Source organism: Rana temporaria, chromosome 4 (genome assembly GCF_905171775.1).
Source record: "Rana temporaria chromosome 4, aRanTem1.1, whole genome shotgun sequence".
Classification (NCBI taxonomy): Eukaryota; Metazoa; Chordata; class Amphibia; order Anura; family Ranidae; genus Rana; species Rana temporaria.
In genome coordinates this window covers 200,054,043-200,072,700 of record NC_053492.1, presented here as the reverse complement: position 1 = coordinate 200,072,700, position 18,658 = coordinate 200,054,043, and the positions used below count along the sequence as shown (strand labels likewise).

General features: G+C 42.0%; 1 protein-coding gene across 1 annotated transcript in view; it reads right to left on the bottom strand.

Moving 5' to 3' along the window:
• LOC120935687 (solute carrier family 12 member 9-like) overlaps positions 1 to 18,658 on the bottom strand; it is a 360,381-nt gene that overhangs the window by 104,631 nt on the left and 237,092 nt on the right. Inside the window, exon 8 of the mRNA XM_040347741.1 lies at positions 7,251 to 7,375. Within this exon, the coding sequence (XP_040203675.1) occupies positions 7,251 to 7,375 (125 nt within the window). The remainder of the gene's footprint in view (positions 1 to 7,250; positions 7,376 to 18,658) is intronic.

Below are 18,658 nucleotides of genomic sequence, written 5' to 3'. Positions count from 1 at the left end.
GGGCAGGGCGTTTTGGGTGCGCTGTATAAAGCGCTCCCAACCCACCCCAAATATGCTGCTTGCAGGACTTTTCCAAACATCCCGCAAGCGCACCCCGCCCCAGTGTGAAAATTCACACTGAAATGAATGGGAGGTTTTCAGGCATTATTTAGAGGCCATTTAAAGCGCTAAAACGTCTGAAAACCGCGTCAGTGTGAAACTGGCCTTAAATAAAGGAAAGATAGTAAAGAGTCCCTGAGCTGCTATGATATGCACATTTGGGCAGTGTAAAAAGAGTGTTTTGTTCAGTTATACAGTTCCTTGGGAGAAAATGTCACTTGCCGTCTCAAGCGATAGATTTACAATGATGGAATTTAAAATTTTACATCTTAGTCGTGTTCCGAGTTTTAAAATGTATTATTTATAAGGAGGTTGGAACATGAAAAGATACATCTAAAAACATAAAATTTGCGTGCAAATTTTTTTTCCTGCAGTATTTTTTAATGCCAAGAATGAATCGGTTCATTTAAAAAGAGTGAATGGATTAGCATGCAGTCCTAAATTTGAATTGATATACCCTTCCATTGTGATTTAAAATATACTTGTATACAACACCAGTACATATTAGCACACAACGTGCAGGAGCACAATCCACAAACTATTGGTAAACATTATATGGTCAGGGAACTGAGGGCCTAATCCACAAAAGGGATACGCCGGCGTATCTACTGATACGCCGTCGTATCCCTGTTTCTATTTATGGAACTGATCCACAGAATCAGTTTCTCATAGATAGGCAGAAGATCCGACATGTGTAAAGGACTTACACTGTCGGATCTTAGGATGCAGTACCGCAGCCGCCGCTGGGGGCATTTCTCGTCGAAATGCCGCTTCGGGTATGCAAATTAGCACTTACGGAGATCCACAAAGCTTTTAAGCTTCGTTTTTTCTCCGTATTAGTTTGCCGTCGCAATATTAGGGCTGCTTTTACACATTGTAAAAGTAGACCCTTCTATCCCGCGTCGCTGTCATTTTTTTTTTTCCCGCCGCAACTCTTTTTTTTTACGCCATCGCGATTCTCAAAACCCGGCGCAACGTAAAACCGCGCAAAGCACGTCGGGAAAATGACGTCGGGAGCATGCGCAGTACGTCCGGCGCGGGAGCGCGCCTAATTTAAATGGGACTCGCCCTATTAAATTAGGAACGCCTTGCGCCAGACGGATTTAAGTTACACCGCTCAAAATTTCTAGGTAAGTGCTTTGTGGATCGGGCACTTAGGTAGAGATTTTGCGGCGGTGTAACTTAAATGGCAAAAGTTACGTTGCGCCGGGTTTTTGTGGATTAGGCCCTTACATTTTAACTTTATTCCCTATATCCATAAAGTTGTACCTTTTGAAAAATGCCAATAGATTCCTTCAATCCCCAACATCTACTCCAAACTGTATATAAAAGCAAAGCTATTTTTTGTTTTAAAGTAGGAAAGAGTTAAAAACATTATAAGGTGAAACAGAGTGATGCAAGCATAAAACTAGCACCACCCTTCTAAACTTAGGAACAAGAGTAGATCCTTTTCCAAGTAGTTCTAAAACCTAAAACGTGGGCACTCTCAGAGAGGGGGAGCCAGGAGTGCCAGCGGGGGACCCAAAAAAAGTAGGTTTTTGGCCGATCTGTCCAATTTCATTGCACAGAGAAAGTATAAACCGGTTATTAAAAAAAAATAAAAAAATTACCATTTACAATCACTTTAACAAAAGGGGTGAAAGCCCCTTTGTTAATTGGTATTGACGAGTTCTCTGTTCTATCATGTGTGTGTGACCGAGCTGCATGCTCCAGATTCCTCTGAGGCCCCGTACACACGTTCGAGAAACTCGACGAGCAAAACACATCGTTTTGCTCGTCGAGTTCCTTGTGAAGCCACCCAGGATCTCGACGAGGCAAGTTTCCTCATTGACCAACGAGAAAATAGAGAACATGTTCTCTATTTGACTCGACGAGTTCCTCGTCGGTTTCCTCGGCCAAAAGTGTACACACGACCGAGTTTCTCGGCAGAATACGGCTCCGATCAAGTTTCTGGCTGAATTCTGCCGAAAAACTCGGTCGTGTGTACGGGGCCTGACTATCCCGCCGCTCACTCAGCTGAGATCAGGAGTGAGGAGGGTGGTACAGGCTGTGCTTCACAGCCCTTATGCAAGGTCCAACGAGGCAGGTGTTGGTGGCAGTTTTCTGGATTGACAACTGCCTCATTCCCTTAGTTAATTTGCAACAGACCCGGCACCAGTTTCTATATCACTCTGAAATAGAATAAGGTGTGGGTGATGCAGAGAGATCTAATATAGGGTTATCTGCTTAGTTAATGCTGCATGCACCACAAATTCCAGTTTTCTGAACTATTATAATTGCACAGGAACTTTTGGTAATTTAGCAATAGGTTATTTTTTGTCCGTGTCCTGCGGAGGAAATTTCCTTCTACTTTAGCAAAAAGGAAACCCTTACCCAGTGTATCAAAAGCTAAAAAAAAAATAAAAAATGTGGCCTTTAGATAAACTTTAATCATTGTTCTGATTATTGAAGACATTACAAGTCTTTCTTCCCTATAAAGAACAAATCCATGGGAAAGAACGCGAGTCTATGCTGCTCCTCTAAGTCTTTGACTACAGCTGCCTGCCTTGTGCTGCTCTGTCCCTCTCTTGTTAGTTAATTACCACTAATGGAAGGAAAGGGATTGCTGGCAGACTGCCAGGGAAATCAGTGGCAAGTTGGGAAAAGTTTCATAAATTTAGTGTAAGTATCAATTTCAGGACTTGCTGTCAGGGGAGGAGTATATGTATGTAGATGTTGTTTGAAGGGCAAATGCAAAAGAAGAAAAGAAATTGCACACTCAGAGAAGGGAGTTACTGCCAGAACATAGTGGGGGCAGACAGGAGGGAGAGTCATTTCCTATCGGACATTCAGATCTTTTATTAGATTTATAACATTGTACTATGGTTGTGTCTGGATGAAAGATAAGAGCAAGAGAGAACTCTGCACCCTGGGATAAAATCTGTATTTTTCTACATTATACCACATTAATTCTTGCATGGCGGCTACATACCAAGGGCTCAGAAAACTAGCTTTTTGTAGCTGATGCTGAATAATAACTCCTATCATGAACAAGCAAATTTACTGTATATATCACGCAGCAAATGTAATGCAACAGTTATGGATACATCTAAAGCTATGAACCAGTGGAGGTGCGTCCCTAAAGGGTGCCGGGGTGCCCCCGCCCCCCCTCCTCTCTAACTCTCTCTCACCATAGATTCATGCATTGCATGAATCTATGGTCGCCGCTGCCATCCCCTATTCATGTGCCCGGCCCCTTGTCGGGCATACGAATTACAGCGGTGGGTGTGTTTTGGAAGCGCCTGATTAGAGCCATAGGCTCTATAAGGCTTCCCGATTAGAGCCTGTGGGCTTTAATAGGCTTTTAAAAGGGTAAACAGCGGTGCACTGCTGTGCATTCGCTGATTACCAAGTAGTGTGTTAGGGAACAGAATACATTGCTTCCCCAACACTGACCCGCCTCTCAGCCAATCAGGCTGCTCAGGTCTGGTTACCTGTCACCTGATTGGCTGAAACAGGCGCCGCAGCAATTGATGGCCACAGTGGCTGCAATTGATGACCACAGTGGCTGCAATATTTCAAGTTTGTTTGCGCGTTTTTAGCACCAGCCGCCACTGCCATCAACATCTATAAGCAGTGGGGTAGCATACCACTGGTTATTTAAAATGAACACGGCTTTACACCTTAAAGCGGTACTAAAACCTAAATGTGTTGCATCTGGACCAGTGCAGGGTTCAAAAGTGCAAAGCTGTCCATGGAAACACAGAGGGCTTCTCTGTGTTGACAATTAACAGTGGGGAACAGGAGCGGAGAGTGAGAGACAGAGGTAGCACAATGGAGTTCTGCTACATTGTAAAATGGGAAACAGGGTGCAAGAACTACATGACAAGGCCTGGCGGGCCGTATTCAGCCCGCAAGCCTTGTGTTTGACATATGTGCCTTAATGCATTCTCTGCATTAAGGTAAAAAACACCCCTCGACCCAGGCCCAGATTTACTCCCTTTGCCCCAAGGCCGGGTCCTTCAATGCCGCCCCCGCCTGCGCAGTACGGGGGGGGGGGGGACATTATCCGACGGGGGACTTTTTCGGCAGGACACTGAGAAGCGGGGGGGGGAGGTTGCTGCTGCCGAAAATGACAAAATTACATTGAGAACTGGGGAGGGGGTTGCTGCTGCCAAGAACTATCTCACCTCCTCTTCCCTCTGTTTTTTCTCCTCTCACCATCCGCATGACAGGGGGGAATTCCTTATATGAAAGTGTCCTCTCAGCCGCAGTGCTGCCCCTGCACCCACTGCCGCCCCGAGCCCTGGCCTTGTCTGGAATCCATCCCTGCCTCTACCTGTCCTCCCTGCCTTTATCCCAGAATACTTACCTAGCTCTACAGCATAGGTGCTCAACCTGTGGTTCTCCAGCTATTGCGGAACTACAAGTCCCATCATTCCTCTGCCTTTGGGAGTCATGCTTGCAAGTGTCAGTCTTGCAAAGTCTCATGGAACTTGTAGTTCCGCAACAGCTGGAGGGCCACAGGTAGAGCACCTGTGCTCTACAGTTTGTCACCGCACCAGCTCTATCTCCAGCATGTCTCTCATCACTTCTGCTTTCACAGGAGAAACTGAGGGCAGAAAAACCATAGGCTTTCATTGCCGTCGGTCAAATTCCTGCAAGGAGGGAACAGGGCTGGCTCAGGACCCAACGGTATCATGCAGGTGCCTCATTAGCACTAGCTTGCTACAGGTGGCACCCAAAGGAAAGATTGCAAGAAGAGGCGTTACCCCCACTGCAAAATGGTTTGTCCGCCACTGGCTTGCAATGGTGTCACGACAGGACATATGAGCCAGCGGGAAGAACTACATTCAGCATATACTATACACCTAAAAATGTGGAATATCTGCAGCGGCCAGGGATCAGCAAAGCAGCAGCCTCTGTAAAAGGGAGTATAGCGCCTGTTCTTTACCAGCCTGGGGATTGTGTCAGCGTGACTGTAGTGACAGAAAAAGTCAAGTTCTCAATATTAGTTTAGCTAGCTGTCTGCATTTCTGGATATACTGAATGTTTAGCTAAAACTTCTACTTTTTTGTACTATGTGTTTATCTTGAATTGCCTGTGTGTGACAGCATTACAGTTACTGTATCTGGATATCATCACTAAGGGTATTTTTTTATTTTTATAAAAGCGTGATTTACAGTACAGTATGTTCTTTTATCGCCATTTTGTTGCTTTTTTGGAGGCTACTCATCACTGCACACCATTTATAAAGCTTGCAATTATGTGATCCACATACATTTTTTTACTGCGCCTAATGAAATGTGAAGTACCATCCAGTGAGCTGTCACTTCTCAAACCACAGTATTTATAAAGCACAAGTTCAATTTCTCTGCCACTATATTTCTGGAATATTGGAGCACGTGCTGGCATCAGAGATCAATGTCTTTGCTTTAAATACATGACACTAATTACACCAGACTGTAGGCCCCACTTCTTCTATAACCACATTATTCTGTTTTTGGCTTGGCAATCGCTTAAATTACCATATCTGGCAACAATCAAATAAAGAAATCATCCCCTTGCCATTAAAGAATTGAATAAGTCTGCAGTATATACTTTTTTTTTTTGCTGCTTTCTGATCTTCTGGAGGGTGGGTCATACTAGCTTAAAGTGACACTTATCCTTATTCTCCCAAAAAAAAAAATCCAAACATATCCAGCTGCCTGCACAATGTGGGACACTTCATTACAAGCAAGTTAGCTCATTAAATCCAGAGTGTTAATTTTTTTTATCATGGCTAAATCTTAGCTTTTATAGACTATAGTGAGGATCACGTTAAACAAAAGAGGTTTAAGGAGGCCACATACATTTTGCAAAGGTTGTGCAACTAAAACATCTTTTTAATGCAAACCGTTACAGCGCAATGCGTTTTGCTGGCTAGCAAGTTTTCTGGGAAATACGTTCTGTTATTTGCTCTGTACAACTCCCTTCCATGTGCTCCTTACCATAGGCATGCACAGAGGATGTGCCAATTACCCCTACTACCCCCCCCCCCCCCCATTGCATTGCTGCTGGCCTCCCTCCTCTCCCTCTGGCTGCTGCAGGGGAAGTTTCAGAATAGAGAGCGAGGAAACACTAATCAATATGTAATTTACCAGCCCCTTCCTTTTTTAAATGAACACACTCACTGTGTTCAATCATTACTGAAGCATAGTAAACAGTGTTTAATATGCTTCAGTTTGTGAATGAACCTGGACACTTCTCATTTATTCCCAGCCCTGTGCAGCCGACGCTGCAGAGAAAGTGTGTTTGAGCTTTAAAAAGGTGCACATCCTAATGCAATGGGCTGCACACACCTAGGCTCCTTACTCTAGAAGTTATAAATTGGGGTCCTTGTCCCTTTTGTTTAGTTTGCTAAAAATCTTCTTAACCTGAGAAAAGAAAACAATGCCACATCAAAGGACTAGTAAGGGCCCTTTCACACGGGGCGGATCAGTAATGATCCGCCTCTGTGTGTCCGTCAGCTCAGCGGGGATCGCTCAGTAAAATCCCTGCTGAGCCGTCGGCTGACAGGGCGGTCCCCCCACACTGTGTAGGGACCGCCCTGTCTTTTCTCCGCTCTCCCCTATGGGAGGATCGGATGAATACGGACCATGTGTCCGTGTTCATCCGATCCGCAGACGGAAGAAATACATTTTTGTTTTTGGTTTACTTATCTTTTTAGCAGCATTAGTAATAACATTCCATAATATGCATACAGATGACTACTACAGGGAGCATTTACAAATATCTACCTAAGGTGTATGTATGAATTTCTACTATTTGCTCCATGTTGATCTGGTAACAAATGGTGTTTTGTTGTATCTGCTCAATACATGCAAAAAAATATACCTGTTCCTCTTGCCAGAAATCTTGCAAGCTTACAATATCCTGTGCACTTTGGGTAAGTAAAACAATTTTTTTTTTTGGAGGGAAAAAAAAATCTGGGTGGAACTCCACTTTAAGTGGTTAAAGTGAATGCAGGCTCACTCCCTTTATGTTGTAGCACAGAAACTCATATTGATATTTACGAAGCTCTTAGGCCCTAAAAGCAGTGTTTCTTTGTAAACAAGCAGAATTGTTGGACCAATACCACTATACAAGTAATATGGCTTGCATAAAAAAAAAAACTGACTTTTTCTCATTACCTGAAATTAGGTGCAGATGCCCATTCTAGTGCCAGGCAGGCAAGTCCTACTGCAGCATATACCAGCAGGAAGAAAATGGTCGCAATTGCAGCAATAGTGTTTAGTTTTCCTGCAAACAGCACCATCTGTAAGACAACAAAAAGATTACAGAATACGGTCAATGCTATAAACAATTTCAAAATATATTTTATTGGAAGAACACATAATTATAATTTCCCCCTGAGGAATTGGTTTGGCATTAAAACCAGAAGTATATCCTAGATTTTCGAGCAATGGTGGCAGTAATCTGGCATGTGTAAACACAATTTGAGAAAGGTGATTGCACGCAATATATCAATGTCTGTTGTGAGTCGTGGCATATTGATGGTATAATATCCAAGTGCTACAGTAAATGTAATAATTTTATATACACCAGTAAGCCCTTGGAATTTAATGGTGAGGAGGACAGTACACAGTGGTAATGCAATGTTCTTAACTCTGTTTCTGGGACGACAGTTTTTTAACTAATTAGAGCCCAAAGCCAGCAAAGTTTTGCTAGACTAACTTATGCTTACAACAAAAGGAAAAAATAACCAAGTGTTTCTAACCTATAGATCACGGATATTCAATTAGCGGACCTCCAGCTGTGGCAAAACTACAAGTCCCATCATGCCTCTGGGTGTCATGCTTGTGGCTGTCAGAGTCTTGCTATGCCTTATGGGAGTTGAAGTTCTGCAACAGCTGGAGGTCCGCTAATTGCATATCCCTGCTATAGATTATAAAAGTAACAAGGAATCATTAAGTCCAAATGTTTGGTTTTGCTTTAATGTTTTCCTCTTAGGTAGGAAGTGTTTTTCGTCATATGGGCAGATACAGGATCAGACTTATAATTACTCTATCACTAGACCACCTTCCTAACCCAACTTGATTGGCAAACCTTAGCCCAATCTAAGATAAGCCATCAAAAGCACACAAGGTACACAGAGGCTAGGGGAAGAGTAGATATACAAGGGTGGTCCTAGATTGCCTTATGCAAGCATGGCTGTCCATCTTAAACAGGTCTCCAAACTTTCTAAACAAAAGGCCAGGTCTACTGTCCTTCGGGCTTTAGGGGGGGGGCCAGAGTGGCCAGTGGAAGCATAAAATGCCCCAGCATTAGTGGGAGTAAAAATTACATCGCACTTGTAGTCAGTAGAAGGAGGAATAGTTCCCCATCATTGGTATTAGGAGGAGGAAAAGTGCCTAATTGTTTATATTAGTTGGAGGAATTATGACCCATTGCCGGTTTCGGTGGGAGGAAGTGTATCCCAATACTGGTGTCAGTGGAAGGAAAAATGCCCTTAAAAAGGAGGAATAGTGCCCCATTATTGGTATTAGTTGGAGGAATAGTGCCCCATCACTCGTATTGGTTGGAGGAACAGTGCCCAATTGTTTATATCATTAAGAGAAATTATGCCCAATAGCTGGTGTCAGTGGGAGGGATAGTATCCAATCATTGGTGTCAGTGGAAAGAAAATGCCCCATTGTTGGTGCCAGTGAGAGGAATGGTTCCCCACTGTTGGTGTCAGTGGATGGAATGGTGCCCCCTTGTTGGTGTCCTTGAGAGGAATAGTGCCCAGAGGGCCAGATAAAGGCAAGCAAAGGGCTTGTAGACCCCTAATCTTGAACATTGCTTGAGATTACGAACAGTTTTAAAACTACTGGATAATGGACCTGATCCTTTCCTTTTTATCAGAGTAAGGTTTCAAAGTAAACACATGCTTGCTTTCTTTAAAACAACAAATTGTTGTCACAGAACAAGATCTTTTCTTTAAAAAAAAATTCTGGGAAGTATATGGATGACAACAACAACAACAGTGTTCAGTATAGGATATCCAAATAATTGTTTGAACAAGGTGTCTATAATCTGATGGCTTCTATTGAAGCTAGGAATTTTTATAGCAGGTATCCTATATATGAAACTTAGAAAATATCCTTCAACTAGCATAAATGAACGATACTTGCTATGAGTTTACTGAAATACGAACAATGCAACCTTTAACTGATACTAAATCAAGTATATAATTGTATATGTGTAACAGATACTGCAGGACTGTGTGTGGGGACTGTGTTGTTCCTAAACGGACGTAAATGGGTTAATGGCTAGCATTTGCTATACACTTCCATTTCCAAGGATCTGGATAAGCAGTGGAGAAAAATGCCCAGAAAAATAAACAAATTAATGAAAAAAGATAGCAGTGCCACTTTCTGTTTGGAGGAATGGACTTATTTAAGTGAAGCAGACATTGGTGATTTATCTGTAAGGTTCATGGCCGTAACCCAACGCCTGCTGACTTCTGGCCCTCAGTCTGGGAGCATCATGCTGGATGGTGATGACTCTTTAACTGAATAACGGAGCATGGAGAAGAGACACCATCCATCAGAATAAAGGCAGCGCTCCTTTAGCTCTCAATCCTATTTGTTCATAAAATCAGTTCCACTGCCCTGGGATTTGTGGAGAAATAGAATTTCTTTCTCCTGGAATGCAAGGTGAGTACCCTGATAAAGAGCAATATGTTCATTATGCACCTGACAGAAGGAGATACCATAATTACTGCAGTTAAACAACTCGCTGTTGTATAGACCAAGCACAAAACTCTGCAATAAAACAGATAATTTGTATTACTCAGGGCAGGTCTAATGGCTTACTTTCTTTAAAGGGCGTTTCCAGGTTTAAAGAGCAATTCCAGAGACAAAGTCAACTTAATCATTGAACCGTTAATGCTATTTAGAAAACACTGCATCTGTGCCAGTGCCGGAAAGACTTTTCACTTTAATCCATTGTTCATCGTTGCAAAATATTCCAAAGCATTTAATGCATGCTTCGATTCTAACTCATCCATCTTAGTGAGCTAAGCCTAGGTGTGTTTTACAAAAGCATACACATTAATAAAATTATGATAAACATATCCGTAGCCATCAAATGACTGCCTAAAGGATCATAATAAGTGAGGCAGTCATTGCTGCCCCTCTGAAAAAAGCTCTGCAGGGGATTGCTTTTCAGAGACATTTGACAGGTGGTGAGGAGGCGACATGCCACCCTGTAAATACTGCATCAATGAATTGTAACCACATGCATTACAAGTGGTTGTGGCATGGCCCCATACATTTAAATTGGTCATATTTGGCAGTGATGCCGCCTGCAGAATGCAATATGACGTTTTATTTTAGCTTGCCACAGCATATCTACAGCCCTGAGCAGCTGCAAACCCTCCTTCAGGTTGGCGTTTAGGGGCAGTAAAACTGCTGCTCAACTATCTACATTTACTGCCCTCTGGCCGCCCATGTGAATAAGCCCGCAGTCATCAGTAAGGTCACTACTAGGTTTATAGTAAAGAAAACCAAGAAAGATTGTGTACTTACATTAGACACTATGGGGTCAATTTACTAAAGGCAAATGGACTGTGCACTTGCCCTCTGCAAGTGCTGTTTCTCCAGCTTAGTAAATTGGGTAATGCTTCACTTTGCAAAGAGTACCCATCACATTCAAGGAAAATAAGAAAAAATGAATTTTTGCTTGCACATGATTGGATGGTGAAAATCAGTAGAACTTCTGCTCATTTCCTAAGCTCTGGAGCAACTGCACTTGCAGAGTGTAACTGCACTTTGCAAAGTGCACAGTCTATTTGCCCTTAGTAAATCAACCCCATTGTTATTTCAAGTTCTACCAAAACAACTCCTCTGGGTTTAAACATGTAAACTAAGATGACTGAGTGATTAAACAGGCAAAGCACATGTTGACTTTTAAGTGCACACTTAGCACTTAAATTGACCCTAAAACAAAGCAGAATTCTGGCCAAAAATAAGATAAACAGCCAGTTATAAAAAAAAGCAAGCTTTTGCTGTAATAAATCACCTTCAGAACAGAGATTTCCCCCGCAGTACTTTTTTCTGCCTCTAGATGTCTAATGGCCAACATCATTCAACCAACTTCCACTTCCTGGACCCACCCCAGCCTGTGACTGGACAGTGAAAGGAGCAGCAGCACGGTAAAAAGTTCATCTTCACCTCTGCTTTCTCTTCCTATCAGCATGCTTCTTATTCGCACTTATCAGTTCATTGTACTGCGTTTTCTCACACACTAGCTCTGCTGTACAAGGACTGCAAGAGGCTGATGCCAGGTCAAGTACTGAATTGAATTTAATATATTTAAAGCAAAAAAAAAAATTTTTCATTTTGGATGGAATGAGGGAGGGTCAAGAGTTTTGTTTTGCTATCCGTTTCTGATTGAGGGGATTTCCCCTCACTTACTATCCCATATTTAAAACAGGAAATGAAAGGAGATTCCTCTAAAGGGGGTTATTTACTAAAGGCAAATCCACTTTGCACTACAAGTGCACTTGGAAATGCAGTCGTAGATCTGAGGGGGGACATGCTTGGATGTCCCGAGTCTCGCTTTCAAGTGTGATAAAAGTGTGATAAAATTGATTAAACCCCAACTAAAAGCAATACCACTTAAAAGCTTCCTTCTCAGCATCTAGCTGCAAAAAATAATTATAAAAAAAAAGTTGGACTATATTTGGCAAACATGAGTAAAGAACTAGTCTAACTTCAGTCATTTGTCCAAAAGCTGTATTATACTTTTCAGGCCCTCACTGGTTTATCGGCATGTCTCCCATTTCTGCTATTGCTTAGTTTCCTCATACTGCTTATCTGTGTGGCAAACATACAGCCAGCCAAAGGGTTAATGTGGTTAAAGCACTCCATCCTCAGTGTTCATTATCTGTCTCTCTTCCATCTTCTCTCAGTTCCCCTCACCTCTTGCTTCTCTGCGTCGGTTTGCCCTTGATGGATAATATGTTTAACACTCCATCACATTGAGTGTGGCAGCTTTACATGAAAATCAGGAATAAATAACAGTTCAGGTGCATGAGGATAACCGAGACAAGGTACTACTAAATGGTCAATTACCTCTTACCACTGGGAGTCATATATAAGAAGAGAGACGTGAAATAACCTGTGCATAACAGATGTGGCGAGACCCTGTTGGTTTCTGTAGGCACTTATTTAAACTGGACCTATATACAAACATTAACAAAAAGCTACCCTAAATGTATTTAGGTGGAGTAAATAAACCGTAACGGAAGAGCTGAAATACTTTCCCCCCAGAGACAGGCAAACGTGCAACTGCCTAGGCTTTTAGTCACATGATTTCTCTTTTTAAACTGAATAATTTGAGTTTAGAAGGTATTTACTACTTCCTTTTATTTACCCACATCTGCAATACCGTTCTCATTGCTTTATCTAGTGTATGTTCACTTTATAAATGTCAGTTTTAGTATTTTCCAAGTTCCCCCATTCTCTTAAATGGTTGATTTACCTTTAAACAAAAAAATAAATAAAAAAAATGCCTATGCAGGAAAGTTGTCGGTAGATACAGTAAAAACAAACTGTGCAGCTTTGACCAAAATTTACTATTGTGGAATAGCCTTTGATCTGTGTTTTAGAAGGTTGTAGAGAAAAAAAACACAACTGCAGATAAACAGGTACAAGTTATGTAGGCAGTGGTGTATTTAGGTTTTGTGCTGCCCTAGGCCTGACTAAACTTGTACACCACCTAATTTAAATATGACCCACCCTTTATGTCAAGGTCACACCCCTTTCTGTTTAAGACCCGCCCTGAAATTTTCGAGGGAGAACACTAGTTCTGAGGGCCAGGGGGGGGGGGGCATTGGACAACCTTAATTTGCGTAGATTTCCTCTCCCTTCCTATTTGGCTATGGGGCAGGAAGTGAAGGGAAATCTCTGCAATGGGACAGGGATGGTAAAAAATAAACTGACTACTCTATCAAAAATGAAAAAAAAGTGTTACCTATAGTTCTACTTTAAGCACAAAGTTCTGATAATTTTATGGAGAGGACCAAGATGCCAATGGTACAGCTGAAAACGTATAGCACAGTGAGGAAGGTTTGTGGTCCAGGATGATAGGACAGTCAAAATTAGAAGCAGCACTAAACTAAATTGCCTCTCAGCCCAGTCCGCCCCATAAGACTGGCGCAAGCCGGAGGGGACTCTTTCTCTGCTGCCCCCCTACAAAGTGCTGCCCTAGGCCTGGGCCTTGTTGGCCTAGGCCAGGATACAGCGTTGTATGTAGGAGGATTCGTTTCATCTCTGTGTACCACCTGATGCCAGTCATTTCACTGAGCATATGGAAGGGTTTACATCCACTTTAAGCTTCGGTCCTTGTGATGCCAAGTCCCACCCTCTGCCTTTCAACTGTAAAATGCCAGCGTTTCATTATGGAGTAAAGGGTCAGTCTAGATAAAGCCAATATTACAAATTTACTGTAGAAAGATGCTGAACAGTTTAATAACTACAGACATACCTCCCATATGTCATGGATCTCACTTTGGTTCAACAAAATCCTGGGATCAGGACTTGTCCCAGAGTGTTGGGTGCTGGAACTATCATTTCAACACCCAACAGTGGTTCTATGCAAGTACTGTCAGTTGGAGTCATCTCCAGCCAGACATTGTTCTGTCACTGGTCAGTCAGAAGCCGGTGAGGGACAGGCAGCTTGTGTCTTTCAAGTAATTATACGTCACCGACACCAATGCAAGGTAATGATCCCACCGACACCAATGCTGTTTTTTTATTGAATCTCACCAACACCAATGCTAGGGGGATTGTTTTGAACACCACTGACCACCAACACTAGGGTATTTTTCCTCCAGCTGACCACTGGCACTAGGGTTTTTTTCTCCTCCAACACCAGGACATTCTTACCACCACACCTAATTACCCTGTACACACGATCTGAAAATCGGACGAAAAATACAGCTTTCGGCCCGATCGTACGATAATCAGATCGTTAGTACAGAGCTTTAGCAAGCCGATCACGACAATTCATCCGCTATTTGATCGGACAAGAATGAAAATTGTACTTGTACGATACCAGATCGTACGATTTTTGTTCAGTACAGTATAGTTGTCGTCCAAAAAACACAAATACATTACAACACATGACATCGCTTACGATTTTTTTTTGTCTGTCGTACGAGAATTTTCCTGACCTTGGTAACCTATTTAATTCTACTTGCAACTATTGCGCGAAAAAAGTCGGATGATCTGTCGTCCGATTTTCAGATTGTGCGTACGGACCATAACTTCAAACCACCACCATGAATGACAAGGTTCTTTTTCTACAACTAGCCAGCAGTGTAAGAGGAACTACTGTATGTTGCATACTGCTGGTCACTGCATTCCATAAGCTGTGATGTACATTACACAGTCCTGGCCAAGCTATTTAGTCTCTCAAAGGTTGCTGGTTGCCATTTAGGCATCAGTTGTTTTAATTGAGTTATTTTAAACTTGAAGAATGTGTTAACTGTATATTCTGTGTGCAGAAAAGCATATGCAATGGAAGCGCTCCATTTTAAATAAATGATCCTTTGGGGTTGATTTACTTAAACTGGAGAGTGCGAAATCTGGTGCAGCTGTGCATGGCAGCCAATCAGCTTCTAACTTCAGCTTGTTCAATTAAGCTTTGACAAAAAAAAATGGAAGTCAATTGGTTTCTATGCAGAGCTGCACCAGATTTTTCACTCTCCAGTTTTAGTAAATCAACGCTTGTGTCAAAAATGATGCGCGTCCGTAAACCTGTCTTTTGTGGGCAATTTATTGTCAATACAAGACCTGTGGCCTTGTATACAGAATATGCCGCAAGTAAACCTGTACTCTAATCATGCCCCTCTAAGCTACATCCAATACCACAATGAACCTACCCCTTTTTTTTCCCATTGTGGAATGCACAGGAGTGTGCCTCTGTCATGTTCTAAAGTTAGGAAATATGACTTGATAGTTTTTTGCGTCTTTCAGGTATTCTAGTGGTAAAATCTCTTGAGTTCCTAGGTTTGGCCTATTAGGCCTCTTGCACACTTTTGCCTAAAAATGCTCAGTATTCAGGCATACATTTTATTTTTCCCTGATCTAAAATGCAGCCCATTTACATTGTGCCTGTGCCCACGTGTGCGTAAACAAGCACTGTGTATTGAACGGTAAAATAACAATTGAAAAATCTGCCTAGCACCCATACACACAAATATGCCCAACATAAATGACTGAAATTACATCCAGAAATGCTGATGTTCAAACATCAGTACCATGTGCAAGAGGCCTTAATGTAGTCTTGAAAAAATGTTTGTATAATTTGAAATGCAGCCATAACAGACACGGTGAATCTGTCTTTAAATTAGTTTCCTTGTATTTTCCCTGAGAGAAGGAGGGCACCACTGTAAGCCAGCCAGGCTCTATTGCCTTAGGCAGTGTTATCAATCTAATGCTGGAAGGTGGTTCACATTAATGTCTAGCAAGGAGACACCCAACATATAAGTGAGTTACCATGAGGGACTAATCTATATACATAGAAGCTGCTTGCAACTAAAAAAGTCAATTAGGACAAACATGTGAGAATAAAACTGATATCATTTTTTCTCCCCAGGGATTCCAGCAGAATCCCTGACTAATTCTAGATACCTATTTGCACCAATTGTTTGACCTATATGTAGAATGGAAATTTGATATACAGTTAAACCTTGCATTATGAGCATAATCTGTTCCAGGACTATGCTCGTAATCCAAACTACTCGCATATCAAAGCGAGTTTCCCCATTGAAGTCAATGGAAACGAAAATAGCCGAAAAGGCCAGAGGACACTTTGGCTTGTTTCCTGCGCCCCCGTACCTCAGGCCAAATGAGGTACTGCAGCCCAATATTTGGCTTTTCTCTGCTCCTGCGCCCTTGTATCTCAGGCCAAATTAGGTACTGCAGGCCAATTTTCGGCTCTGCTCGGCTTCTGTGCCCCCATACCTCAGGCCAAATGAGGCACTGCAGGCCCATTTAGCTTGAATTCTGATTGTCTTGCGAGTCAACCCGAGTCGGAATAAAAAAAAAAAGAAAAAAAAAAGTTGCTCGCAAATCAAAACACGCTCATACCAAGTTACTCTTAAACCGAGGTTCCACTGTAACTCGACACTGAAGAAATACTAAAAAATATTTCACTGCAACAAATACTTAACTGAAGTATTATCCTTTTCCAAAGCCGTGATAGGTGCAGTCAGAGGGAAGGTACTGGATCATCTTTACACTTATAAAATCTTTATTATTGGGCCAACATAACTATTCTGGCATTGAAAGTATATACTATGTATAAATCAATCCCTTAGACCCCATACACACTATTAGATTTTCTGCAGATTTTTGTCTTCAGATTTACCAAAACCATGTAGTACTGCCTGATTGCATACAAATTGCAACTTTTAAGCTTTGACCTGATATTATATGGTTTTGGTAAATTCCAAGACACAAATCTGCAGAAAATCTAATAGTGTGTATGGGATCTTAGGCTTGGTTCACACCTAATACTGATGCGGCTTCCAGCAGGGGTAATGTGCATTCTGGTTTGCCGTTTCAGGTCCGATTTCAGCCTGAATTTTAGGCTGAATTCAGACCTGAAATGGACCAAAAGACGCACAGGTCTTTTATGCAAATTCACACCGGAGGCGCATCTGAGATATGTGAATCGGCTTAATAGAGAGCTGGTCACAATCACCTGCTATTGTTAATTGGATGCAGGGATCCCGCATCCAATTCACAATAGTGTGAACCTGGCCTTAAGCAAGTTTCAGTACCTATATAACTGTCCACCCCCAACTCCACGTATATAGAGGCTCAGCTCAAAAAAAAAATTGTTTTCTGCCAATTGTTTTGTCTTGTAACACTGTACGGCAAATTAATTTATCATTTTTTTTCACATAGAGCTTTCTTTTGGTGGCATTTGATTACCACTGTTTTTTTTGGGTTTTGTTTTATAGAAATGAAAAAAATATATATATATTTTAGATTTTCTGTTATAAACCATATTCAATAAATTATTTTTTTTTAAAACAAACTTTCTTCATAAATTTAGGGGAAAAAAATATTCTGCTACATGTCTGGTAGGAAAAAAATACCCAATAAGTGTATATTAATTGGTTTGTGGGGAAGTTATAGCATTTACAATCTATGGTATATATACTGGAATGTACTCAGCTGTGACCAGTAACTTATAGTGGGACTGTCATAGTAGGGCGGACAATCTGGCGCTGACACACTGACGTCGCTAATTTCACTAATACAGTGATCAGATATACTGTACACTGATACTGTACCAATGACACTGGCCAGGAAGAGGTTATCAAGGGGTTAACTGCGTAACAAGTGTAATATGTGCTGATTTTACACAGATCTGTCTGTTTTTCTCCCTTCATTGCAGGGAGAAGCAGCCAGATCGCTGCTCTGTGTACAGGGTCCTGTGTGTTTGTGATTGGCTATAGCCGATCAACCAGTCCACAGTAAAAAAACAAAAAACAAATCCATAGCCAGTGAAAGCATGGGTCAGCAGAGGGCACACATGCTGGAAGAAGTGCATGTACAGTGCCTTGAAAAAGTATTCATACCTACCCCTTGAAATTTTCCACATTTTGTCATGTAACAACCAAAAACTTAAATGTATTTTATTGGAAGTTTATGTAAAAGACCAACACAAAGTAGCACATAACTGTGAAGTTTAATGAAAATGATAAATGGTTTTCACAAATATGTGAAATGTGTGATGTGCATTTGTATTCATCCGCCTGAGTCAGTACTTTGTAAAACCACCTTTCGATGCATTTACAGCTGCAAGTCTTTTTGGGGATGTCTCTACCAGTTTTGCACATCGAGACATTTTTGCTCATTCTTTGAAAAATAGCTCAAACTCTGCCAGATTGGATGGAGAGCGTCTGAACAGCACATTTCAAGATTTGCCACAGATTCTCAAATGGATTGAGGTCTGACTGGGCCATTCTAACACATGAATATGCTTTGATCTAAACCATTCCATTGTAGCTCTGGCTGTAAATTTAGGGTCGTTGTCCTGCTGGAAGGTGAACCTCCGCCCCAGTCTCAAGTCTTTTGCAGACTAACCAGTTTTATTCTAAGATTGCCCTGTATTTGGCTCCATCCATCTTCCCATCAACTCTGACCAGCTTCCCTGTCCCTGCTGAAGAAAAGTATTCCCCCAACATGATGCTGCCACCACCATGTTTCACGGTGGAAGACAAAAGAGAGAAGCGCCTCTGAGTATGCTGCTTTTAATTTTAAAACATAAAAATATATCCAGCACTTACATCATAGTAGTATGGTGCAGTCGTGGGAGCTGGTGTGCATCTGTAGCAGACAGTCCGCAAAGCGTGAGAGCTGGGCAGCCGGAGGGAGCCGGGGAGAGAGACGGCTAAGTCCTAGTTGTTGTGCCGCTGCTAGGCAATGAGTTCATCAGCTGTTGCGTGACGTCAGATCGGACGGAGGCTGAGGGGGACCACAACGCGTTTCAGAGCCTGCGCACGGAAAAGACCAGCGCGCTCCTTTTTCAA